The sequence below is a fragment of the Scyliorhinus canicula genome, chromosome 21 (assembly GCF_902713615.1).
Source record: "Scyliorhinus canicula chromosome 21, sScyCan1.1, whole genome shotgun sequence".
In the NCBI taxonomy this organism is placed as follows: Eukaryota; Metazoa; Chordata; class Chondrichthyes; order Carcharhiniformes; family Scyliorhinidae; genus Scyliorhinus; species Scyliorhinus canicula.
In genome coordinates, this window is record NC_052166.1 from 60,424,047 (window position 1) to 60,450,587 (window position 26,541).

At 47.9% G+C, this 26,541-nt stretch overlaps 1 protein-coding gene across 1 annotated transcript in view; it reads right to left on the reverse strand.

Annotated features, from left to right (window-relative positions):
- Positions 1-26,541, reverse strand: part of cercam (cerebral endothelial cell adhesion molecule) — a 90,362-nt gene that overhangs the window by 49,004 nt on the left and 14,817 nt on the right. The window contains exons 3-6 of the mRNA XM_038782031.1: positions 18,676-18,793; positions 6,859-6,993; positions 3,449-3,653; positions 1,316-1,435 (exon numbers count right to left, since the gene is read on the reverse strand). Coding sequence (XP_038637959.1) covers positions 1,316-1,435; positions 3,449-3,653; positions 6,859-6,993; positions 18,676-18,793 — 578 coding nt within the window. The remainder of the gene's footprint in view (positions 1-1,315; positions 1,436-3,448; positions 3,654-6,858; positions 6,994-18,675; positions 18,794-26,541) is intronic.

Here is a 26,541-nt window from a genome sequence, read left to right on the forward strand (position 1 = left end):
AGCTCCAGGATCCCAGGTTCGATTCTCGGCTTGGGTCACTGTCTGTGTGGAGTCTGCACATTCTCCCCATGTCTGCGTGGGTTTCCTCCGGGTGCTCCGGTTTGTTCCCACAAAGTCCTGAAAGACATGCTGTTAGGTAATTTGGACATTCTGAATTCTCCCTCAGTGTACCAGAAGAGGCGCCAGAGAGTGGTGACTCGGTGATTTTCACGGTAACTTCATTGTAGTGTTAATGTAAGCCTACTTGCGACAATAATAAAGATTATTATTATTATGTGGCTATTTTACCAAAACATTCCAAAGGTATTCCTCTCAATGTCCTTTCTGTCTTCGTGGTAGCTGTCATTTAAGGTGAAATTTACCTGTTTATTTATATCTAACTCATGTTATTTCTGGATGTTAGAGTACAGGTCAGATGGTATTTAGTGTTTGCTTTGTTGACTCTTGTATAGTAATTTTATTTCTGTTCCAATCAGTGGAGCCGTGTGCTTCATTCTCTTTGTAGATAACTGGGATTTCAAATTTCATCTGATTTTTAAAAAAAGGTTATCATGTGAGTGCTACTGATTGAACCACATCGAAGACTCACAAGTCATGGGTTGTGCCTACACTTCAAAAAATACTTAATTGGTCGTGAAGCACTTTGAGACGTCCAAAAGTTGTGAAGAACATTATAGGCCAAATTCAGAAGAACAAGCCTCCAACTTTAAGTCTTTTTCTTTCATATCTGTACAGGACGTGGGACAATTTGCGAAGACAGACAGGTCAGAGTTTTCAGGATTTAGATTTGTCCCTTACGGCTAAACAAAATTGTTTCGTCACATTAATCCAATATTCTTGAGTAGTGACAGGTGACATGGCCACAGCTCAAACCAGGATAGGGAACCTTGGTGCTCATGGGAGTTTATCTGCTACCAATAATAATAATCTAATAATCTTTATTCGTGTCACAAGCAGGTTTACATTAACACTGCAATGAAGTTACTGTGAAAAGCCCCTAGTCGCCACACTCCAGCGCCTGTTGGGGTACACAGAGGGAGAATTCAGAATGTCCAATTCACCTAACAGCACGTCTTTTGGGACTTGTGGGAGGAAACGTACGCAGACACGGGGAGAATATGCAGAATCCGCACAGACAGTGACCCAAGCAGGAACCGATCGTGCAGGACCCTGGCACTGTGAAGCAACAGTGCTAACTACGGTGCTACCATGTCGCACATTATCCATGCCTTTCCCTATATCTTTTTCTCCCGGTCATACTTATTCCACTGTGCCCCAAATGGGCCAAAGAGAATGCATTCAAGGCTGGTCTTACTCATGGCATCCAACATAAGATGCACGAAGTTCAGGCGGTCATCTTCCAATGTGCTTTGGGGTTTGCCAGGAAGGTTGAGGAAACCGTATCGCTCTTTATTGCACACGTACATCTGAACCTCTGCAAAATAAAAGGACAAGAAAGGTGATCAGGACTGGACCCAGTAACTGAGGCAATTGCTCAGCCCTCCTCCTGGGTCCTGATCCCATAACATCTCATACCTTCTACCATCAGCCTTCAGACTCTCGTGAAACCTGCCTCATGTTCCCTTGTCTCAGCACCTGACCCACCAACCATTTCCCCTCAGGTTAGTGCCACTGAGGACACAGAGTACAAAAGAAATGGGGGAAAGAGTGGGCCATGTTGGCGCTCCCCCCCCCCCCTCCCCCAACAAAGCCTTTCATGGCTGATCCTCTACTCTACGTCCATTTCCCACCCTATCCCCATGTCTCTCGCTACACTGAATGCTCACCTCTTAATCTCAGCTGTGACAATATCTAACAGTTGACCATCCTTGGCCCTCTGGGTCAGAGGATTCCAAAGGAAAAAGAAATGAAACAAACACACCAAAGTCCAACACACATGGAATATAGAAGCAAGAGGTTGCCATTCAGCCCTTCGAGCCTGCTCCGCCATTCATTACGATCAAGGCTGATCATCAAATTCAATACCCTGATCCCGCCTTCCCCCCATATCCCTTGATTCCTTTAGCTTAGCCCCAAGAGCTATATAAAACTCCTTCTTGAAATTACACCAAGTTTTGGCCTCAACTTATTTCTGTGGTAGTGAATTCCACAGATTCACCACTCCCTGGGTGAAGAGATTTCTCCTCACCTCAGTCCTAAAAGGTTTACCCCTTATCCTCAAACCATGACCCCTAGTTCTGGACTCCGCCACCATCGGAAACATTCTTTCCGAATCTACCCTGTTTAATCCTGTTAGAATTTTGTAAGTTTCTCACTCTGCTAAACTCCATGAATATAATCCTAACTGACTTCGTCTCTCCTCATATGACAGTCCCGCTGTCCCAGGGATCAGCCTGGTAAACCTTTGCCCCATTCCCTCCACATCAAGAACATCCTTCCTCAGATAAGGACACCAAAACTATACACAATACTCCAGGTGTGGCCTCACCAATGCCCCATAACAATTGCTGAAAAAAATCGCTATTCTTATACCCATATCCACTGGCTATGAAGGCCAACATGCCATGTCTTATTTACTGCCTGCTGTACCTGCACGCTTACTTTCAGTGACTGATGCACAAGGACATCAATGTCACGATGAGTACCCACCTCTCTCAATTTACACCCATTCAAATAATTATCTGCCTTCCCTTTTTCTGCTACTGAGTGTAAAACCTCACATTTATTCGCATTATACTGCATCTACCATGCATATGCCCACTTACTCAGCCTGTCCAAATCCCTGTGCGTCCCTCCTCACAGCTCACCCTCCCACCCAACTTTGTATCATCTGCAAATTTGGAGATATTAGTTCCCTCGGCCAAATTATTGATATATAATGTACAGTTAGGGTCCGAACACAGATCCCTGCTGTACCTCACTAGTTACTGCATGCCAATCGGAAAAAGACCCATTTATTTCAATCTTCCAGAGTCAAAGGTGTGTTATGTTGGAGGAAGCTGGGGTGTGGGACTCAATTGTAAGACCCTGTCACAGGACCAACGCAGGCGCAATGGGCCAAATGGCCTCCTTTGGTGCTGCAAAACTCCATAAGATTCTACGAGAAAGAGAGGAAGGTTCGAGGGGGGGGGTTGTTTCAAAATTAAGGGGTAAGCAGACGAGTGCACAGCCACCAATGGTGGAGTGAATAGGACGGAGGGTTGGGGTAGGGTTTTTTGGGGGGGGGGGGGGGGGGGAGGATAGCCGAAGGAGGGGGTGGGGAAATGACAGGAGGCATGGTGACGAGAGTGTGGTACAGGATGGGGGGGCGGGGGAGGGGGGGGGGGCGTGGAAGAGGCGGGTGGCAGAAGACAAAAGAAGAGAAAGCATAATAGGAATGATGGAGCGGGAAAGGCACATCGCCAGACACCCAGGGGAAACCAGGCCTGGGGAAAAACAGTTTGGTCGTTCAGTCCATATCTTCCCGATTGCACCCCACGATAACTACCTGCGGAACGGCACGAGAACGCAAACACAATGATATCATCAAAAGCCCAGGAGAATTCTGGGTGCGGTGGAGAAAACGCCAGGTCCCGTGTGGCTTCTTTGCGCAGGTCAATCAGGACGGTCGAGTGCACCATCGGAACGGCGAAGCAACCTAATCGCTGACGATGGCGAGTCGGGAAATATTCTGCCGTCCTGCGGTAATAACCCTGGAGCAAAACAAATCAAAACTAAGTACACGTTTTGGAGGCGGCCCCCCGTCCAACCAAGCAAACATTTGGTACTAGTCCCACCCGGAAACGTGTGCTTTCCAGCTGTGGGCTGCACGTGGCAAGAAACCGCGGGCGCCGTCCACCATTTCGTGTCAATTAAAATGGAGGGAAGGTCACGAGCCTGCAGCTTTCTCACAACTGCCGGGTCGGCAGGCTCGGGCTTTCCGGAAGGCGGCAGAGAAACTTCTAAGATGGATTCTAACATTTCAGGGCCCAGAGGGGCTCAATAGGGAGGAAAAACGGACCCGGCCTATTGTTAAGAACATCCCAGCCACCTGAGCAAGAGAAGGTGCCAAGTTACCTCAGTCCGTACCGTAATAAAAAAATGGAAAAATGTGGCATTTGAGCGGTGGGTGTTGTCCTGGGAGGGCTTAGGATTTTTGTTTGGGGAACCAATGTTGGGCAAAGGGAGCTGATGACCAACTTGTGCGAGCGTCTTTAGAAGAACGGGACGTCACCAGTCAGGGTTTTGATGCTCATCTGCCTGCCATTCAATTAAAAATCATGTCAAATGTTTGACCACGCTGCGGGGGAGAGAAAAAGATGGTTGGCCACTATTTCTATCTGCGGGTGGGTGTGGGAGTTTTTGTTGTTTATGATTTTTAAAAAAAATTTATTGGAAAGGGGCGCGCGCTGGGACTCTCGGGGCCGTTGCTGTTTGAAGAAAGGCGGCAGTTGGCAGCTCGAGTGGGAGGCACGCGCTGGCGCTCGCGCCAGCTGTTATTTTTAAAAATAACGGCAGTTAAGAGCAGTTGGAGTTGTTGAAAGGCAGTCAGTTAGAGGAAGGCAGCCGGAGAGGAAGGCAGCCAACGACCGGAGCAGAAGAAAAAAAGTCAACGGCATGCGGAGGCTGGGCGAACGGCTCCGCAAAGCGAATAAAGTGCCTGCGGCTATAAAGAACAAGGTCATAAATAAATAAATAAAGAGCTGGAAGAAGAAAGAAAAACCAAACAGCCCAGAAAGTATATCGGAAGACCCAAGACTAAAAGAATAATGATTGACAAGGAAGACATGAAAGTCTTACTACTGGCCCAATACATCGATAGGAAAGATCTGTTATATCCTTTTTTAAAAATAGTTTTAATCCATTAATTTTGAAAATAAACTTTTTTAAGTTAATATCCTGAAAGAACTGCTATTAATTCCAATTGTAAAGTTTACTTATTCTACTTAAAAAGCCTGACTGGTGTGTAGAGCTATTAAGTGATAGGTAAATGAAATCCTCTCGGAAGATATGGGGCGGTATACCCCCCCCCCCCCCCCCCCCCCCGCCGGGTGGGAGAATCGTCAGGGCGCTGCGTGAATCGCGCCACGCCGCCCCGACCCCCGCACGCGATTCTCCCACCACCCCAAAACCAGAGCCGCGCGAATCGCGCCGGACCGCTCGGAGAATCGCCACAAACGGCGAGCGGCGATTCTCCAGCCCGGATGGGCCGAGCGGCCGCTCCGACACGACAGGGCGCCGCCTGCGCCGTCCACCCCTGGTCGCTGCCAGCGGGAACTCTGTGGCAACGCTCGTGGGGCGGCCTGTTGGGGGGAGAGGGTGGGCTCCTTCACCGGGAGGGGGGGTCCTCCGAAGGGGTCTGGTCCGCGATCGGGGCCCACCGATCGGCGGGCCGGCCTCTCCCCCCCCCCCCCCCACCAGGCCTACATTCCGCCGCGGATGGCCCCTGAACACCCACGCCATATTGCATTGGGGCCGGCGCGCGTAAGAGGTTCCCCGCGCATGCGCAGGATGGCACGGCCCAACTGTGCATGCGCAGGATTGAGCTGCCCCAACTGCACATGCGCGGGTTGGCGCGGCGCCGGGATGCTGGTGTGGCATGAACCACTCCAGCACCGTGCTGTTGTGCCCTGGCCCTGTTCGCGCCGTTGTGAAACGCGACGGCATTCACGACGGCGTGGGCACTTGGTCCACGAAGCGGAGAATCGCCCCCCATGGCTTATACCGGTGATTAACTTGAAAGATTAGTTTGTTCCGAATAGCGCCCACCTAGGTCTGTCTAGGAGTCAGGGACAAGGGAATCCCTGTGCACCACATAGACTTTCCCGACCCTTTGTGGTTTAGGGGAGAGTTTTTGGTAATGTCTCGACTTTTCGCGGTTTCGGGGGAGATTTTTTAGGGATTGCTCGATCCTTTGTGATTTAAGGGGAGAATTCTTGTTGGTATTAACTTCAGTACACAATGGGCTGGAGGAGGGGGGGGGGGGAGCGATAAAAGTTAAATTCCATTTCCCAAGACTGGGACTTGAAGCTGAAGACACCGAGGCCTAGGAAACTGGACCAGGCCTGATCAGTGAGCGATCCTGGTTGAGTGCACGCTGCACATGACTGGGACCACCGGGTCTCCTGGCTTCAGTGAGCTCTGGGCAACCAACTGCCACCCCTGATTGAGGCAGCTCACTCGCCCAGAGGCTCAGCAAGGTCCACAGGCTCAGCTCACGGCTAAGGTCCTTGAAACTCTGGGTGGGGGCGGGAGGGTAGGTGGACGGCGGTGGACAAATTTACCGCGGAGCCAGGAGCAGCATTCCTACTCTTCCTGCTCCATGATGTGAAACCATGTTTCAAAGCTACCTTCCAGGTGGCAGCTTCCCACAACCTCTTAGCTGATCACTATTCTACCAGGAGCCTGGAGTGATTGACCGGAGTGCGAATGCCAAAGGCGGCAGTGAATCACAATCGAGGCTTCAAAAGGGGATCTTAAACATGTTTACATATCCAATTGATCTGTCGCAGTGCACACTCTTCCAAAGAGACTTAAATACCTGAGGTTTGGGCCTAGTAGTTGGATCAGGGTGCCTCTCTCTGATGTAAAGTAGGCCCCTGAGCATAAATCAACCCTATTGATAAAAATTTCATTATAGGCGTTATGTTATACATAGTTATTAGCTACATAATTTACATGTCATTTACATCATTCTCTCCTGAGATTCTCAGAGATTCTCTGGCGAAGGCCACTGTGAAAATACTCCCACCCCCATTTCAATCCCTCCCCACCCCCTCCCACCACCAAACTACAGTGAAAATACGGCTCCAGTCCCCTCCCCACCTGGGCACAACCAGCAGTGATGTGTAATTGTAGAGGAAGCCGGATTAAATTTCTACGTAAGTGTGAACGATCTGTGAACACCAGGCCCGTTACCTGAGGAGTGATTCCACACCAGAAGTTGGAGTATGCAGTCTGTGACACCAACATTGGAGCTATGACACTTTTGTTCTCGGCTATGAGCAGGTTCAGTGTCTGGTCATTGGTGAGAATGTTATCCGTGTCCACATACTGAAAGAGAAGATTTTTAAAAAGATTTAAGATAAAGCAAAACAGCACAGAGGGTGAAAACCGGAAATAAACACACAAATGCTGGAATTTCTCTGTAGGCCTGGGAGCAGCTGTGGAGAGAGAAACAGGTTTTAATGGGCCAGGTTTTTCAGCGGGTATTGTGACCCCCGTCATTTTGTTGTCTCAGACCATCAGCGTGCCCATCTATCTGGTGAGACCCCTTCCCCTCCACGGACTGCAGGTCCAATCTGAGGGCCTGTAACAATCAAATCATGTTCGGCTGCAATTTTACCGGGAGAACTGGGCATTACCAGGGCAGGCAGTCAAGCAAGAGGGCACTTTGACACGGTGCACCCACAGCTGGCAACAGAGAAGTGATCAGTTAGAGACTCGAAGCTGATGGAGTGATCGGACTAGAGAGAAGGATCTGCAGGATTATCATCGCACAGCGCTGTGGCATTCTATCCAATAACCTCCTGAACTGATCCTTGATTGAGGTAGGAGCCTTTCCTGGGACAGGTCTCTCCGATGTCAGTACATTGATTGGCTACGGGTCTCCAAGAAGCAGGCAGCTGTCCAGTTCCCAGAACCCTCCTGGGTAAGACCCCGAACATGGGCATGTATCAAGGAGCTGCCCCACCTTAGCTCTCCCCTAATTTCCCAGCACCTCCACCACCCCACCCCACCCCACCCACCCGACCACCACTCTCACCTCCACATCCAATTATTCCTCCGTGGGGCCAGGATAATTCAGTCCAATGTTTCAGGTCGGTGGCCTTTGGTCGGAACACAAAGTAGTGCATTGGCTTTGAGGGGATGTCCTCAGGAAATGAAAGGCTTTTCAAATTGAAATCACCACATTTATTAAATATTAATTATAAGGGGCTGGTTTAGCATACTTGGCTAAATCGCTGGCTTTTAAAGCAGACCAAGGCAGGCCAGCAGCACGGTTCGATTCCCGTACCAGCCTCCCCGAACAGGCGCCGGAATGTGGCGACTAGAGGCTTTTCACAGTAACTTCATTGAAGCCAACTCGCGACAATAAGCGATATTCAATTTTCAATCAATTCAATATTTACAAAGTCTGGGGAGAAAGGACTTGAATCCCATGAAGTCTCGTGGCAATGGGTGAAATGTGGGCAAGGAAACCTCCAGCTGATTACCACGTACCAGCCTCCCCAGACAGGCGCCGGAATGTGGCGACTAGGGGCTTTTCACAGTAACTTCATTGAAGCCTACTCGTGACAATAAGCGATTTTCATTTTGTTTCACATACCGTCCTGCCTCAGCTGATGAATCCGTGTGGAACGCCACTTGGAGGCAGCACTGAGAGTGGCAAGGATGTAATCTGGGCGAGGGGACTATCCATCACCAAGAGTGGCTTCGAAGCACCACTACAGACCCAGCTGGCCAACTGGTGAAATCCGGTGGGCCATCAGCAGCAGCAGAGTTGTACTCAACCACAATCTGTAACCTCATGGCCCGGCATATCCCCCACTCTATCATTATCACCCAGCCAGGGGATCAACCCTGGTTCAATGAAGAGTGCAGGAAGGAATGCCAGGAGCAACACCAGTCATGCCTAAAAATGAAGTGTTAACCTGGTGAAGCTACAGCACAGGACCACATTCAGTCACGAATGGTGGTGGGCCATGAAACGACTTGCCGGAGGAGAAGACTCCACAAATATCCCCATCCTCAATGATGGAGGAGCCCAGCACATTGGTGCAAAAGATAAAATGTTACATTTGCAACTTTTCCAGCCAGAAGTGCCGAGTGGATGATTCATCTCAGCCTCTCTGGAGGTTCCCAGAATCACAGGTGATTTCAAGAAACGACTGAAGGCACTGGACGTTGCAAAGACTATGAACCCTGACAATATTCCAGCAATAGTACTGAAGACTTGTGGTCCCGGACTTGCCGCACCCCTAGCTAAGCTGCTTCAGTACAGCTACAACACTGGCATCTACCTGGCAATGTGGAAAATTTCCCAGGTATGTCCTGTACACAAAGAGCAGAACAAATCCAACTGGCTAATTGCTGCCGATCTGTCTACTCTTGATCATCAGTAAAGTGATAGAAGGGGTCACCAACAGCTACAAACATCCTGGGGGTTACCACTGACCAGAAACTGAACTGGGCTAGCCACATTGATATTATGGCTACAATGCAGGTCAGAGGTTAGGAATCCAGCGGCAATGAAGTCACTTCCAGACTTCGCAAAGCCTGTCCATAATCTTCAACGCACAAGTCAGGAGTGTGATGAAATACTCCACACTTGCCTGGATGAGTGCTGCTCCAGCAACACTCAATAGCCTCAATATCATCCAGGGCAAAGCAGCCCACTTGATTGGCACACCATCCAGAAGCATTCACTCCCTCCACCACTGATGAACAGTGGCAGCCGTGTGTACCATCTACAAGACAGAATCATAGCATTGTACAGTGCACCAACTCTCTGAAAGAGCACTTCACCCAGGCCCCACTTTCCTGTCCTATCCCCATAGCCCCACCTAACCAGCATATTTTAAGACACGAGGGGGAAATTTAACATGGCCAATCCAGGACAATGAGACCAACCGGAGGAATCCCACACAGACGCGGGAAGAATGCACAAACGTCACACAGACAAGGCCGGAATTAACTGAATCCCTGACTGTGAGGCAGCAGTGCTAACCACTGTGTCACGCTGCCCCCCCCCCCCCCCCCACCACCACCCAGATGCACTACAGAAACTCAGCATGACTCATTAGGCAGCATCGTTCAAACCCCAATTGCTACAACGTAGGACAACAGCAGCAGTTACATGGGATCACCACCACACTCTGAGCCACACACCATCCTGACTTGGACATATATCACCATTCCTTCATTGTCGCTGAGTTAAAATCCTGAAACTCCCTCCCTAACTTATTTACACCAAATGAACTGTAACGATTCAAGAAGGTAACTCATCACCACCTTCTCATGGGCAATCAGAGATAGACATTAAATGTTGGCCATGCCAGCGACGTCCACATCCCATGAATGAATAAAACGTTTCCAACATCTCTCCGACAACAAGCTCCCTCTCCATTCCCGATCTTCTCAATCTCCCTCCTTCACCCATGTACCAAAGACTGAGGGTTTGATCTCATTCTCTTCCTTAATGCCTAAATGGAGGTTGCAATCATTGAGGAAGAAACCTGTTTGGTGCAGCTGCTGAGGTAGGAAAAACCAGAGGATAGCTCAATGACAACCTCATGCTGGAACCTAAAGGAGAGGCAAAGGTGGGGATCAAGACAAGGTCTTCAGAGGAAGAGACGTCGGTCAGAACTATGAGCCAAGGTTCAGCCAAAGACAGGACTTCAATCTGATCATCCTCAAGGTCATAGATGGGAAGGGCTTTGTTCACAATGAAAAGACATTCGAAGGGAAATGCTGAGGGGGCTGTGATTGAAGTGATTGAATCACTGGCCAAGTCAGGAGCCAGTGGTGGGTGCAGTGCGTGGGACAGGAGGCAGGTTAGCTCCCAGCAGGCAAAGCTGGTCCGGAAAGTTGGCAAGAAAGGAGAGTGGGACCGTTTGTGTCGCCAAGCGTGCTCTACTCTGAAATGGAGCTCTGCGGAACAGTAAGCATTTGCAGATCTATATGGTGTATTCAATGTATTGAAACATCCCGAGAGGTGTTGAAGAAATGAAAGGAGGAGGGACGAGAGGGAACTGCTTAAAAACATCAAGATCAACATTACCAAGGAGCAGGGTTAGTGGCTCCTTCCTCCAGGCAGCTGACCTACAGTTCTGACTGAAGACAATACACGTTGCAGGAATGGGCAATTGAGCTTGGCATCATTCTGGGGCAAGTGGCTCAGTTCCACACTGGGTATGGCCCACTGACATCATAAATCCCTCTGATTTAAATCAGAGTCAGATCTCATTTTGGTGCAGATTTTAATCACACTTATTATTCTAATGATCTCACTTGAGATTGCACCCAAGATGTTTAATGATGCTTGATTTTAATGTGTGAACGCTCATGCAACACTTTAATGTTGCTCACTCATTGGAACTGACCCAGACAACAAGTAGACCAATCACAACCACAGGTGACTTTTCTGCCGCAAACAGCAATGGTGAAGAACGCTGCAGGGTAAGACCCGCGGATCTCCTGTGGCATTACTCATATACCAGAGGCTGGGCAATGCTATCCAGTGCTGCAAATGCATCATTCAGGAGCCAAGAGAGAATTGTGTGTGCACCACCCGTCCATTTCAGGGCACAACACCTCATTGTTGTAAATAGGCACGCAGACACGAAGGGAATTAAGGAATAAATGGAGAAAAGGAAGCAAAGCGGGGGGGGGGGGGGGGGTGGGGGGGGGAAGCAGGACGGAGGAGTGGACTCGAGGTGCTGTACTGTCTACTCCTCTTCTCACTTCTCATATTCTGAGGTCAACTTGGGATGACCTCTGTAAATCGCACGTTTCTGCAAAAAAATGCCTAACTTTCCCTCTTTTTGCACCATTTTGTACCACTTAAAGTGGGACTCATGCCTGTCCTATGATGTTGCTTGCTGTGAATTGAAAGGTGTATTTGTTTTAAAACTGTGTAAAATATTATTGGAGCCAAGGAGAAGCAGACCGAGGTGCTGAAGCTTAAGTGGGAAGAGGAGGTCGGAGGTGAGATAGAAGAGGGCTTATGGGCGGAGGCGTTGAGCAGGGTTAACGCGACCACAACATGCGCTAGGCTCAGCCCGATTCAATTCAAGGTTGTCCACCGGGCCCACATGACAGTGGCCCGGATGAATAAATTTTTTGGACTGGAGGACAGATGCGCCAGATGTGCGTGAGGATCAGCGAACCATGTCCACATGTTCTGGGCATGTCCAAAACTCAGGGGGTACTGCCAGGGATTCGCGGACGTTATGTCCCGGGTACTGAAAACAAGGGTGGTGATGAGTCCGGAGGTGGCAATATTTGGGGTTTCGGAGGGCCCGGAAGTCCAGGAGGAGAGAGAGAGGCTGACGTTTTGGCCTTTGCTTCCCTGGTAGCCCGGCGATGAATTCTGCTGGCATGGAGAGACTCAAAGCCCCCGAGGTCGGAGGCCTGGCTATCGGACATGCCGAGCTGTCTCGGTCTGGAGAAAATTAAGTTCGCTCTGAGAGGGTCACTGTCAGGGTTCGCCCAGAGGTGGCAACCATTTATCGACTTCTTCGCGGAATATTAACCGTCAGCAGGTGGGGGGGGGGGGGGGGGGGGGGGGGGGGGGGAGACGGGCAACATAGGGCAACATAGATTAGGGGGCTAGTTAGGCGGGTCCTTGGGGGAGGAGAGCTGGCTTTTGAACTATGTTGATTGTTCTTTGCACACTGTTTTGTATTGTTGTTGTTTACTATGCCAAAATGCCTCAATAAAATTGTTCATCAAAAAAATATATTACTGTAGCCACTTGTCACACGTGATTTGAAAAAGTCAAATGGTCCAGCATAGAAGCGTTTAAGGGGAAGCAAGAGGGAGAAAGGAAAAGGAAGATATGTTGATGGGGTTAGGGATGTGAGGAGACTTCAGAGGAACAGTAACAAGGAGCCCTTGAATGGCCTGTTTCCGCATGACTACTTTGGATATTTGAGGGGACGATGTAGAGGGAGCTTCAGATCAGGCATCGCATCAATTAGGTGGTTTGCTAGTGATTCATCCAGATGAAGGAGAGGCTGGAAAGAACAGCTCAGTTCCCTGCCTCCCCGAGTCATGGAAAGAAAAACAGGACCAATAAGCTCTGGACTTTCAAAGTTCAGCAAAAGGACTCTGAAAGCTGACGAGAAGCTGTAATTAACAGGCAGATTCAACCTCGCTTCCTCACACCGTCGCTTGAATTGTGCCGTGTCCTGTGTGCTGAAGGGCTGGTTGGTACTTCCAGTCCTTGGATTCTTGTTTGTGTCTGATTGCCAAGACCCACGAGGATTGTGGAATTTGGCTCGTCAGCTGCCAAACGCTCTTAACATGGCCAAATCGAGACTGTAGCAGCCGAACATCTGCCAGAAGACAGACGCTAGCCAATAATGTAGACGTGCAACCACTTCAACTAGTAAACTATCAACTCACATCTGGCTTGGGGGGTTTACTGGCAGGAGTGATTTTTGGAGGTGATGAATGCATTGCCAAACTAATCTTTGCCCATCGTTGTTCTTAATAAAAGCAAATTACTGCGGATGCTGGAATCTGAAACAAAAACAGAAAATGCTGGACAATCGCAGCGGGTCTGACACCATCTGCGGAGAGAAAAGGGAGCTAACGTTTCGAGTTTGGCTGACTCTCTGTCAAAGCTCTTCTTAAATGATTTTGCTAAACTTTTTTTTAATGGTCTGCCTCATTTGCAATCTAAAACCGTGAGCTTTCGACTGACTGTGGGACGGGACTGGGTGTAATCTCGGGCAATAAAATCATTTTATTGGAAGGGACCAATTTCTGTAGATTAAGAATGGATCTGTCCCGGTTAAATGTCTCAAGTGGGGCCGAGTGCTTTACTTTCTCTTAATGATGCATGAAGTAAAAATGAGTAATAGGTTACCAAGCGAACCGAAGACCCCCAGGACTGCCTACAGGATGGAATGCAAGTATCACATTTAAAATTAGTTAAACTTCTGAAGTTTAGTTACTTTTTGAAGTTCCTGCTGACAGACCAAGATAAATGTAAAGTCTACAGAGTAGGTGCATTGAAAACACCAACCTCTGGGACAATGAATTTTTTAACAAATCTCACAAATAAAAATATCCCTCCCGTTTCCTTACAATGTTTGGATGAGCGGATTGACAGTGTAAACTAAAGTTTATAAAGAAATACAACAATATTCGACAAGTGCACCTAGTTTTTATGCAATTGCTCCTCATTATCTGACCCTGAGTTACACATTCTGGTCAATCTGCACTCATTGCAAAGCCAGTGATATATGAGTATTATACCACTGTATTTTATCGCGTTCCGTGCGATAGCTGACAGTGCTTTAGCGGGCCCCATATACAGATAATGATTGAGACCACGGTGCAGAACATTGTGGGCCACCGCTAGTCACTTCCAATTGGAGTACACACCCATTATACCTACTCTCTGTTTTCTGCTACCTATCCAGACTCCCAACCAGGTCAATAATTTACCATCAATTCCACAGGCTTTAATTTTAATGAACAGTCTCTCTTGTGGAACCTGAATGAATGTCTTCTGAAAGTCCACAAAATCAGCATTCATAGACATTCCCCTGGCTCCTACTTCACTTACTTCCTCATAACGTTCATTACTCATGACTTGCCCTTTACAAATCCATGCCGATTCTCATTTACAGATCAAATTTCGCCAAACGCTCAGTCACTTTGGCCTTAATTATCGATTCTGTGATAAGCAAAACTGGCCACAATATTCCGGGTAACTGGGTTATATAGATGTTCATAGTCTACACTCTGGGGACGTTAAAATTTTATATCCACCCTTCTGTCAGCAGCTGCACAGATTTTCCTGATGACGCTGTTCACAATGTAGGTGATACACATCAAGTGTGTCATGTGAACTAATTTCATTCTATATCATTGATCCTCCTGGGCTGGCTCTCAAGGAGGGTCACTGACCTGGGCTATTAACCCTGATTCACTCTCTACAAATGCTGCCAGACTGACTGAGTGTTTCCTTTCAGTTCTGATGAAAATTCTATGGACTTGTAACATTAACCTTGCTTTTCCTCCTGATTGCAGGTCAGCTCAGTTGTTCCAGCTTCCTCTGTTCTCGTTTCACATCCAAGCATCCGCAGTGTTTTGCTTATTTGAATATTTCCATCATTTTCTGCTTTTATTTCAGATCTCCGGCGTCATAACCCCCATGAGGACCACGGGGAAACCATCATTGATCTTCCCATGGGACTCGTGGAGTGCCAGCTTCCCAGGTAGGGAGGGGAGGCCACCCACCTGGGGCTTGTTATGATATAAAAGCTGGTCCAAAACGGGGCCTAGACGGACTATCCCTCCCAGCAAGGATTGTACTGGAGAGAGATGCTGCTTTACGCAGAAATTTGTACACAGTCAAAATAAACTAAAGTTCAATTTTCACCTGCTTCCTCAAGTAACTGGCGACGAGGTTGGGATATCTCCCCGAGGGCGAAGGGGAGAGTCAGCCACATTGCCAATGGTGTGGGCGGAGAACGCGAGACGGTCAGAGCCGCCAGGTTCACGCAGAGAATGCCATCCACCACAACCACCAGATCACAGGGCCTTGCGCGCGGCCATGCCAGATGAGGAGGACCATCTGACGTAACTGAACTGTGTCACAGCTCCAAAGGCTATATCGATCAGGGTCACGCTACAGGTCAAAGGGCATCCGGTGTCTAGGCCCACCATTTTGTGGATGGAGCGTTGTGGCTTCCCCAAGTTACTAAATCCAGCATCTGCAGCATTTTGCTTTTGATTTCCTGGACTGGTTTCAATTAGCCGAGGAGGTGAAGGGGGAATTTTGCAGCCTTTGCCTCCTGTACTCCCTGGAATTTTTGGCCTCTCCTAGATGGCTAAATTAGTAATCTAATTATATACAGTTCACAGAATGCCCAGCTCTGATACTCTGAGCATTGTGATGAGGGACAGACTTGGTGAGCCATCTTTTTGCCACCTTTTTGTTTCATATGTACATTGCCGGAGTGGGGGGGGGGGGTCCAAATCCACATCACAAAAGAGTTTGGCATGAAGCCAATGTATTGGTCAACACACCATTACGTTGCGGGTGACGACGGTGGTGGAGTGGAAACGTCAGGGCAACACGGTAGCATTGTGAATCGCACAATTGCTTCACAGCTCCAGGGTCCCAGGTTCGATTCCGGCTTGAGTCACTGTCTGTGCGGAGTCTGCACATCCACCCCGTGTGTGTGTGGGTTTCCTCCGGGTGCTCCGGTTTCCTCCCACAGTCCAAAGATGTGCAGGTTAGGTGGATTGGCCATGATAAATTGCCCTTAGTGTCCAAAACTGCCCTTAGTGTTGGGCGGGGTTACTGGGTTATGGGGGTGGAGGTGCTCTTTCCAAGAGCCGGTGCAGACTTGATAGGCCGAATGGCCTCCTTCTGCACTGTAAATTCTATGTCTAGTCACAGAACTTATACTCCAGAGGCCCAGGTTATTGCTTTGGGGACCTTGGGTTCAAATCCCAACATGTTGGCCGGTGGAATTTGAATTCAATTAATGAATGTGAATTGAGGGCAGCACGGTGGCCTAGTGGTTAGCACAACCGCCTCACGGCGCTGAGGTCCCAGGTTCGATCCCGGCTCTGGGTCACTGTCCGTGTGGAGTTTGCACGTTCTCCCCGTGTCTGCGTGGGTTTCGCCCCCACAACCCAAAAATGTGCAGAGTAGATGGATTGGCCATGCTAAATTGCCCCTTAATTGGAAAAACTAATTGGGTAATCTAAATTTATAAAAGAAAAATTTTTTTTTTTAAATGAATGTGAATTGAAAGGTAGCCTCGGCAATGGTGACTATGAAACTATCACCGATTGTCACAAAAAACTACCTGGTTCACAAATGTCCTTTAGGGAGGGAAATCTGCCGACCTTACCCGGTCTGGCCTACACGTGACTCTAGACCCACAGCAATGTGGTTGGCTCTTCACTGCCCTCTGGAATGGCCGAGCGAGGCACTCAGTTCAAGGGCAATTAGGATGGGAAATGAATGCTGGCTTAGCCAGCAACACCCAGAATAAATATTATACTCATATTTTGGTACAATTTATAGCAATGTATTCCAGTACATCCGGCAGCTAACTTAATAAAAGTCCTTAACGAACACTACTTTCATCATTAAATGGTGCAAAGGCAACACACCCCATTGACCAACAGCAAACTCAGGAGATGCAAATCAGAATTGTCAGCGTAAGGTAAACGGCAAGGCTTAGGAATCCTGAACATAAAGACAAATGCCGGAAATCTGAAATAAGAACGGAGTCATATTCACTCACACGACAAACCCTTTTTTCTCTCTCTGCAGCTTCTGCCAGACCTGCTGAGGACTTTCAGCACTTTCTGTTTCCTTATCCCAGAAAGCCTGACAACTTCATAGCATTTACAGTGCAGGAGGCCATTCGGCCCATCGAGTCTGCACCGGCTCTTGGACAGAGCAGCCTACCCAAGGTCAACACCTCCACCCTATCCCCATAACCCAGTAACCCCGCCCAACACTAAGGACAATTTTGGACACTAAGGGCAATTTAGCATGGCCAATCCACCTAACCTGCACATCTTTGGACTGTGGGAGGAAACCGGAGCGCCCGGAGGAAACCCACACAGACACAGGAGAACGTGCAGTCTCCGCACAGACAGTGACCTAGCGGGGAATCGAACCTGGGACCCTGGAGCTGTGAAGCAATTGTGCTGTCCACAATGCTACTGTGCTGCCCTGATCGAGTGCATCTCGTAATAACTTAGCTCTGTGGACCTCAGGGTGACAGCACTAAGGAGCGGGGGGGCAGGTAACTATGGGATTTAGCCAGTGGCAGGAGGTTGCTGGAGGGTGTTGGTTACAGTTCGGAAGGTCCGGAGACGTCCTCGTGGTCATACCCAGGTTAACCGTAAGTCTTCATCGACTCCGACAGCTATTAACAAATATCGGGCGGGATTCTCCGTTTGTTCATGCTGCCAGAATTCTCCATTCCCGCTGCAGTGAAGGAGTTTTGACTGAGGGCTGGCATCAGGAGTGGGACGAACTCGGAACAGGGAATCCCGGCCTTGTAGTAAAGGGTACAAGTTAGGAGCCGTCTCCATGCTGACTGGCACACGCGGCTCTGTCCAACACTCATGTGCCCTCTTCCACCACTGTGTGAGTGACACTGCGTTCAGTCCGGCAGTAACCCTATACTTGCCAGGCACTTTTACTACAACAGCCAGTGGCAATGGGCAGGAATAGTCAGCATAAATCACAAAATTCCCAGTAAGGTGAGAACCCAGACAGCCAATCAGACCATTCTAATGGACATTAACCTGAACGGGGGTGGTCTAGGAGACTTCTTCGTTTCAATGTCAACCTTCGGATAAAGGGTTAAACTGAGGGCCTGCATGCCTGTTCTAATGGTTTTGTGGACAGAGCCCGCTCTCTGCTATGCTCAACATCCCCCCCCCCTCACTCAGCTTGAAAAATAAAGAGACAAACGCCCACAATGATTTAAAAAAACAGCTGCCATTTCGGCCAGCACTGTGGGAGTGGCTGCGCATCAGAAAGTAATTCATCGTGTGAAGAACTTCAAGTAATTTCAATACGACCAGCTTGTGGTAGTATGACTAGGGGTATTACGGTACCTTGGAAGTGAGCTGCTATTGGTGCAGAGCACTCGCTGCCCATTGGCCCGGGTAAGTCATGTGCCACTCAGCCGATTGGCTGAGAGGTAGGTAGCTCAGCCTACAAGGCGGGATATAAGAACCCGTGCTTCCCGGCAGTCGGCCATTCTTCTGTACGTCTGCTGCCGGCACACACCTTGTGCATTAAAGCCTATTGTTTGGATCTCATCTTCGTCTCGTGTCCAATTGATGGTGCATCGCAGCTCCTTTATAAAAGTTGCCTCTTTTTAGCTTTATTATTAAACCAAAATGGGAGATCCCAGAAGGCTACGCATTGGATGGCGCCGCACATTCAGTGGTAAACCCAATCTGCCCCTTTGAGGTAGAGTCCTTTATCAGAGAGGATTGTTCACTCACCAGGATATAATCAGCCCACTGTTTCCTCGCAGACTTTAGGGCAGCTTGTTTCAGCTTCATGATGTATTCAAATCTGGTGTGGGTCCAATGTTTGGGGCCCAGTTCATTGGGATAGGTTCTATAGGACAGAAAAGAAAGAGTCAAGACACAGGAAACGACAACCGGATTGCAACACTCAGTTAATAAACTCTGGGACACGGGTAATTACTAAATGCGTCTGCCTCCTGAACGAACCATTGCCTTCATTCCCAATTCACTCCCCTGGCTGAAAGTCTGAAGTCTTACCTGAGGGCAAGGTTCCTTAGGCTCAAGAAAAGTCTTTGGTAACTTTAGCCCATGTTGCTAATTCTTTCACGTCTGAGTTCGGACTGTGGGTGTCAGCTGGGTTAGGGTCCAATCAATCTCTTGACCCACCCTCTCCCTGCTCTACCTGGCTGAATCTGCTCTTACACTGAACTTCGCCAACTATTCTGCTAAATTTGCCAAAGGAATCCCAATGGGTCTTAGCTATGGCAGCATTATCATTGCGGAATGATATGGATTTGCGAAACATTCTTCGTTCCATTCCCACTCACCTTCACCTATTTTCCATCAATGTTGGTGACGACATTGGTGCCATTTCCTGCTCTTGCCCTGAACCGGAAAATGTAATCATCTTTGTTTCCGATTTCCACCCTTCCCTCACCTCCACACGGTCCGTCTCTCTTTTTCTACGGGTGGGGTGTCGACCAATATAAACTCAATGACTCCCGCAGCTACTTCAATTATACATCCTCGCACCCTGCTTCCTCTAAGGATTCCTTTTCAAACTCCCAGTTTCTTTGTCACATCTATTCTGAGGATACCACAAATCATACTGCCGTTTCTGATATATCTTGTTTTCCTCTCAACTGAGGACTCAAAGTGACAGCTCTGCTCTTCTGAACTTCCGCGGCTTCCAAAATGCACACCTGGGGCTGGATTCTCCAAAAATGGGGCTATGCCCCCACGTCAGCGTCAAAATGCTGGCGTTTCACGCCCCCTACCTGTGGCGGGATGGGAGAATTCCACCCCCTGATCTCCCCATCAATCACCCACTCCCCTTCTCATGGCACCTTCCCAACAGCGCCTTGGTTTTAAAATTCTAATCCGTAGTTTTGAAATCCCTCGCTGTCCTCTCCCACACACCCACCCACCCTCCATCTTGGCAACCTTCCCCAGCTTTCCGTGTGCGGTGAACGTATTGCTACTGCAATTCATCACTGTATTGTAAAGTATTGTGTTGATGCTCCTGTGGGCTCAATCTGTGGCTCTGCCCCCTCGGAGGTGGTATATAAACCTGCAGCCTGTAGGCTGCACTCAGTACAGAGCAGTCGCAGGCAGGCACAGATCTAGCTTATTAAAACCATTGTTCACTTCTACTAATCGTCTTGTGTGAATTGATGGTCGCATCACCGTGTTCTCCGCTCTCCTCCACTAATGGCCTCTTTGAGCGTCTCTGATTTTCATCACTGGAAGCTCTGGAAATCCCTCCTTAAAGTCTCTCCACTCTTGGTCTCTCTCCGAAAAGACATTATGTAAAACCCTACATCCTTAACCAAGCGTTTGGTTATCTGCCAAAATACCACCTCACTCAGTTTCAAATTTGGTCGATAACACTACTGTGAAGTGTCTTGGAAGATTTCATTGCAGGGTAGCATGGTGGTTAGCATAAATGCTTCACAGCTCCAGGGTCCCAGGTTCGATTCCCGGCTGGGTCACTGTCTGTGTGGAGTCTGCACGTCCTCCCCCTGTGTGCGTGGGTTTCCTCCGGGTGCTCCGGTTTCCTCCCACAGTCCAAAGATGTGCGGGTTAGGTGGATTGGCCATGCTAAATTGCCCATAGTGTCCTAATAAAAGTAAGGTGGGGGGGGGGGGGGGGTTGTTGGGTTACGGGTATAGGGTGGATGCGTGGGTTTGAGGGCCGAAGGGCCTGTTCTGTGCTGTACTGTTCTATGTTCTAAATGTCATGATATGCAGACATGCAGATAATTATATCAGACAGGTACAGACAGGCAGCTAATGAACACAGAGAACAGGACATGACCAATGAGGAGGCAGTACAATCAGGGGTGGTATCTCACAATAAAAGGCACGAGGCACTCACATTCCGCCTCTTTCCACTGATGAACATCGACAGAGTGAGTCAGGGTGTACGTACAGTATCACACCTCCAGCATGTGGCTAAGAGCTAGTCTGGTTCAGTCACAGTAACCACATTTAGGTTAGCAGAGAGTCGAACTCATAGAGAACTGTGCTAACTGTGCTACTGGTTCAATAAATCAGATTGAACTAACTTCAAGGTCTGGAGTATCTTTTGGTTAAAGCTGCATCCAATTGCAGCCTGTTTTATCCCAGAGTACATAACATAAGAATATAAGAACATAAGAACTAGGAGCAGGAGTAGGCCATCTGGCCCCTCGAGCCTGCTCCGCCATTCAATGAGATCATGGCTGATCTTTTGTGGACTCAGCTCCACTTTCTGGCCTGAACACTATAACCCTTAATACCTTTATTCTTCAAAAAAAATCTAACCTTATCTTAAAAACATTTAATGAAGGAGCCTCTACTGCTTCACTAGGCAAGGAATTCCATAGATTCACAACCCTTTGGGTGAAGAAGTTCCTGCTAAACTCAGTCCTAAATCTACTTCCCCTTATTTTGAGGCTATGCCCCCTAGTTCTGCTTTCACCCGCCAGTGGAAACAACCTGCCCGTATCTATCGCCTTCATAATTTTATATGTTTCTATAAGATCCCCCCTCATCCTTCTAAATTCCAACGAGTACAGTCCCAGTCTACTCAACCTCTCCCCGTAATCCAACCCCTTCAGCTCTGGGATTAACCTAGTGAATCTCCTCTGCACACCCTCCACTGCCAGTACATTCTTTCTCAAGTAAGGAGATCAAAACTGAACACAATACTCCAGGTGTGGCCTCACTAACACCTTATACAATTGCAGCATAACCTCCCTAGTCTTAAACTCCATCCCTCTAGCAATGAAGGACAAAATTCCATTTGCCTTCTTAATCACCTGTTGCACCTGTAAACCAACAATTTGCGACTCATGCACTAGCACACCCAGGTCTCTCTGCACAGCAGCATGTTTTAATATTTTATCATTTAAATAATAATCCCATTTGCTGTTATTCCTACCAAAATGGATACCCTCACATTTGTCAACATTGTATTCCATCTGCCAGACCCACGCCCATTCACTTAACCTATCCAAATCCCTCTGCAGACTTCCAGTATGCTCTGCACTTTTCGCTTTATCACTCATCTTAGTTTCGTCTGCAAACTTGGACACATTGTCCTTGGTCCCCAACTCCAAATTATCTATGTAAATTGTGAACAATTGTGGGCCCAACACTGATCCCTGAGGGACACCACTAGCTACTGATTGCCAACCAGAGAAACCCATTAATCCCCACTCTTTGCTTTCTATTAATTAACCAATCCTCTATCCATGCTACTACTTTACCCTTAATGCCATGCATCTTTATCTTATGCAGCAACCTTTTGTGTGGCACCTTGTCAAAGGCTTTCTGGAAATCCAGATATACCACATCCATTGCCTCCCCGTTATCTACCGCACTGGTAATGTCCTCAAAAAATTCTACTAAATTAGTTCGGCACGACCTGCCCTTTATGAACCCATGCTGCGTCTGCCCAATGGGACAATTTCTTTTTTTTTAAATTTAGATTAGCCAATTATTTTTTCCAATTAAGGGGCAATTTAGCGTGGTCAATCCACCTACTCTGCACATTTTTGGGTTGTGGGGCCGAAACCCACGCAGACACGGGGAGAACGTGCAAACTCCACACGGACAGTGACCCAGAGCCGGGATCGAACCTGGGACCTCAGTGCCGTGAGGCGGTTGTGCTAACCACTAGGCCACCGTGCTGCCCTTATGGGACAATTTCTATCCAGATGCCTCGCTATTTCTTCCTTGATGATAGATTCCAGCATCTTCCCTCCTACCGAAGTTAAGCTCACTGGCCTATAATTACCCGCTCTCTGCCTACCTCCTTTTCTAAACAGTGGTATCACGTTTGCTAATTTCCAATCCGCGGGACCACCCCAGAGTCTAGTGAATTTCGGTAAATTATCACTAGTGCATTTACAATTTCCCTAGCCATATCTTTTAGCACTCTGGGGTGCATTCCATCAGGGCCAGACTTGTCTACCTTTAGCCCCATTAGCTTGCCCATCACTACCTCCTTAGTGATAACAATCCTCTCAAAGTCCTCACCTGTCATAGCCTCATTTCTATCCGTCACTGGCATGTTATTTGTGTCTTCCACTGTGAAGACCGACCCAAAAAACCTGTTCAGTTCCTCAGCCATTTCCTCATTCCCCTATTATTAAAACTCCCTTCTCATCCTCTAAAGGACCAATATTTACCTTAGCCACTCTTTTTTGTTTTATATATTTGTAGAAACATTTACTATCTGGTTTTATATTCTGAGCAAGTTCACTCTCATAATCTTTCTTACTCTTCTTTATAGCTTTTTTAGTGGCTTTCTGTTGCCCCCTAAAGATTTCCCAGTCCTCTAGTCTCCCACTAATCTTTGCCACTTTGTATGCTTTTTCCTTCAATTTGATACTCTCCCTTATTTCCTTTGATATCCACGGTTGATTTTCCCTCTTTCTACTGTCCTTCCTTTTTGTTGGTATAAACCTTTGCTGAGCACAGTGAAAAATCACTTGGAAGGTTCTCCCCTGTTCCTCAACTGTTCCACCATAAAGTCTTTGCTCCCAGTCTACCTTAGCTAGTTCTTCTCTCATCCCATTGTAATCTCCTTTGTTTAAGCACAAAACACGAGTAATTGATTTTACCTTCTCATCCTCCATCTGTATTTTAAATTCCACCATATTGTGATCGCTCCTTCCGAGAGGATCCCTAACTATGAAATCATGAATCAATCCTGTCTCATTACACAGAACAAGATCTAGGACTGCTTGTTCCCTCGTAGGTTCCATTACATACTGTTCTAGAAAACTATCGCGGATACATTCTATAAACTCCTCCTCAAGGCTGCCTTGACCGACCTGGTTAAACTAATCGACATGTAGATAAAAATCCCCCATGATAACTGCTGTACCATTTCTACATGCATCCGTTATTTCTTTGTTTATTGCCTGCCCCACCATAATGTTACTATTTGGTAGCCTATAGACTACTCCTATCAGTGACTTTTTTGCCTTACTATTCCTGATTTCCACCCAAATGGATTCAAACTTATCCTCCATAGCACCTTACTATTGCCCGGATGTCATCCTTAAATAACAGAACTACACCACCTCCCTTACCATCCACTCTGTCCTTCCGAATAGTTTGATACCCTTGGATATTTAACTCCCAGTCATGACCATCCTTTAACCGTGTTTCAGTAATGGCCACTAAATCACAGTCATTCACGATGATTTGCGCCATCAACTCATTTACCTTATTCCGAATACTGCGAGCATTCAGGTAAAGTACACTTATGTTGGCTTTTTTACCTCTGTTTTGAATCTGAACACCTCGATCAGTAACCTCTCCTAAGTTATATTTCCTCTTAACTTTTCTCCTAATTTTCCTTGTCGTTGAACCCATATCTTCATGTAACAACCTGCCGCGTCGCTTACCATTAATGTTTTTACTTCCTGTTTTATTCCTTTTAGTATTAATGGGCCTATTCACTGAGCTCCCCTCAGTCACTGTACCTTGTACTGTCGCCCTTTTTGATTTTTGACTATGGCTTCTCTGCCTTACACTTTCCCCCTGATCCCTTTTGCTTCTGTCCCTGTTTTACTACCTTCCAACTTCCTGCATCGGTTCCCATCCCCCTGCCACATTAGTTTAAACCCTCCCCAACACGACAGTAAAGACATCTGTACATGGCCTTGGTGAGACCGTACCTGGAGTACAGGCATTCCTCTAAATCACGACAGACACAATTGGTTCACGAAAATCGAAATGTCGTAAGTTGGAACCGATTTTCCCACATGAACAATGTTATAAAATGGGGGACTAGTTCCTGGACCAAGGCCAGAAATTACTCATGGGGTGCCCGGCGATGTTAAATGCTTTCAATTCTTGCCCTGTCAAGTCGTGAGGCGACTGTTGATGCCTGCATGCCTGAGCACAAATTCCTCAGTTTGAGTGGGGGCTATGATGAAGCCGTTCGATCACTGTCACTTACCTGTTTAATCTTGAACTGCTACGAGCCTGAACGCTTATTAAAAACATTGTAAGCCGATAAATGCATTAAAATCGCCACGGTGGTGCCAAAAAAACATTTACTGAACAAAACACTGGTTTCCAACTTAATAAAAACGGTTACCCTTGTCCGGGTATACAGACGGGCAGAGCAGAACGCCAATAAGCACGTCAATTAATGTGTGCTGGCGTTGCGTTGTAAAGTCAAAACTGACATTCTAAAGTTGAAATGGGGTGTCAATTTCAACGTCGCACGCGCCCTTCATTGTAACTCGAATGTGGTAAAGTTGAGGACCGCCTGTACTTATTTGATAAATTATATAATTGTGTTAGGAGCAGCTCGGAGAAGATTCACAAGGACTCTTGTCGGGGGTGAAGGGTTTGTCCACTGAAGGACGGTTGAACAGGTTGGGCCACACCCACTGATGTTTAGCTAAGTGACTGAAAAATAAAAGACCCCGAGAGGACTTGATAGGGTAGATAGCAAGTGGATGTTCCCTCTCGTAGGGGAGACCAGAACTGGGGAACACAGTTTAAGAATAAGAGACCTCCCTTTTAAGACGGAGATGAGGAGGATTTTTTTCACTGAGCCATTAGTATCGAGAACTCTTTTCCCTTGGGAGCAATAGTGACTGAGTCACTGAATTTATTCAAGGCTAATGTTTGATAGGCAAGGGTGTCAAGGGTTATGTCGGGTGCCAGTGGCACCTGGGTGGCAGACTCTGTGGGGGGGGGGGGCTGTCCAGATGCCCATCAACAAGGGCGGCACGGTAGCACAGTGGGTAGCACTGTTGCTTCACGGTGCCAGGGCCCCAGGTTCGAATCCCGGCTTGGGTCACTGACTGTGCAGAGTCTGCACATTCTCCCCGTGTCTGCGTGGGTTTCCTCCGGGTGCTCCGGTTTCCTCCCAAAAGTCCCAAAAGACGTGCTTGTTAGGTGAATTGAACATTCTGAATTCTCCCTCAGTGTACCCGAACAGGCGCCGGAGTGTGGCGACTAGGGGGATTTTCACAGAAACTTCATCTCAGTGTTAATGTGACAATAATTGTGACAATAAAGATTATTATAAACGAAGGCACCCATTGGGATCGTTTCGGAGGTCTCGACCTGTCGCTACACTGGAGAGTTCGGGCTAGCGGACTCCACACTGTACAAATGTGCAGCCTCAGCTGTGTGCTCCCCGTTCAGGCCTCTTATACAACGCGAGTTGCCACGTGTTCCTCGGCATGGCAAGTGCCGGGAAATACGCGGCTAAACGCGCTCGCTAGGGGACTTTGTTTCCTTTTGGGAGAATCAGGCCCCAAGAGTTAAAAGATCCACTCCACAGATATGAGTTTGTAATTCAAGTCGACAATTCAACGCAGTAATAAGTGGAAGCAGACAGGACGGAGAGGGAAAGAAAAGAAACAAACATAAGGGAACAAGGGAAAGTAGGGTGTAGGGGGAGGGGAGAACGGACAGACATATCCCATGTGTGTTTCTAATCTGGCTCTGTGCAGCTGTCTATAGTGCCCCTCCTGTCATTATGTTCCTGGCTTCAGTTCCTTGAACCCCACCCAGTTTTGGTTAGCCTGGCTGTGGAGGCTGCCAGTAATGTGTGCTGTGTCCTTTCGCTGAAGGGTGAAAGGGAGTTTTAGGCGGC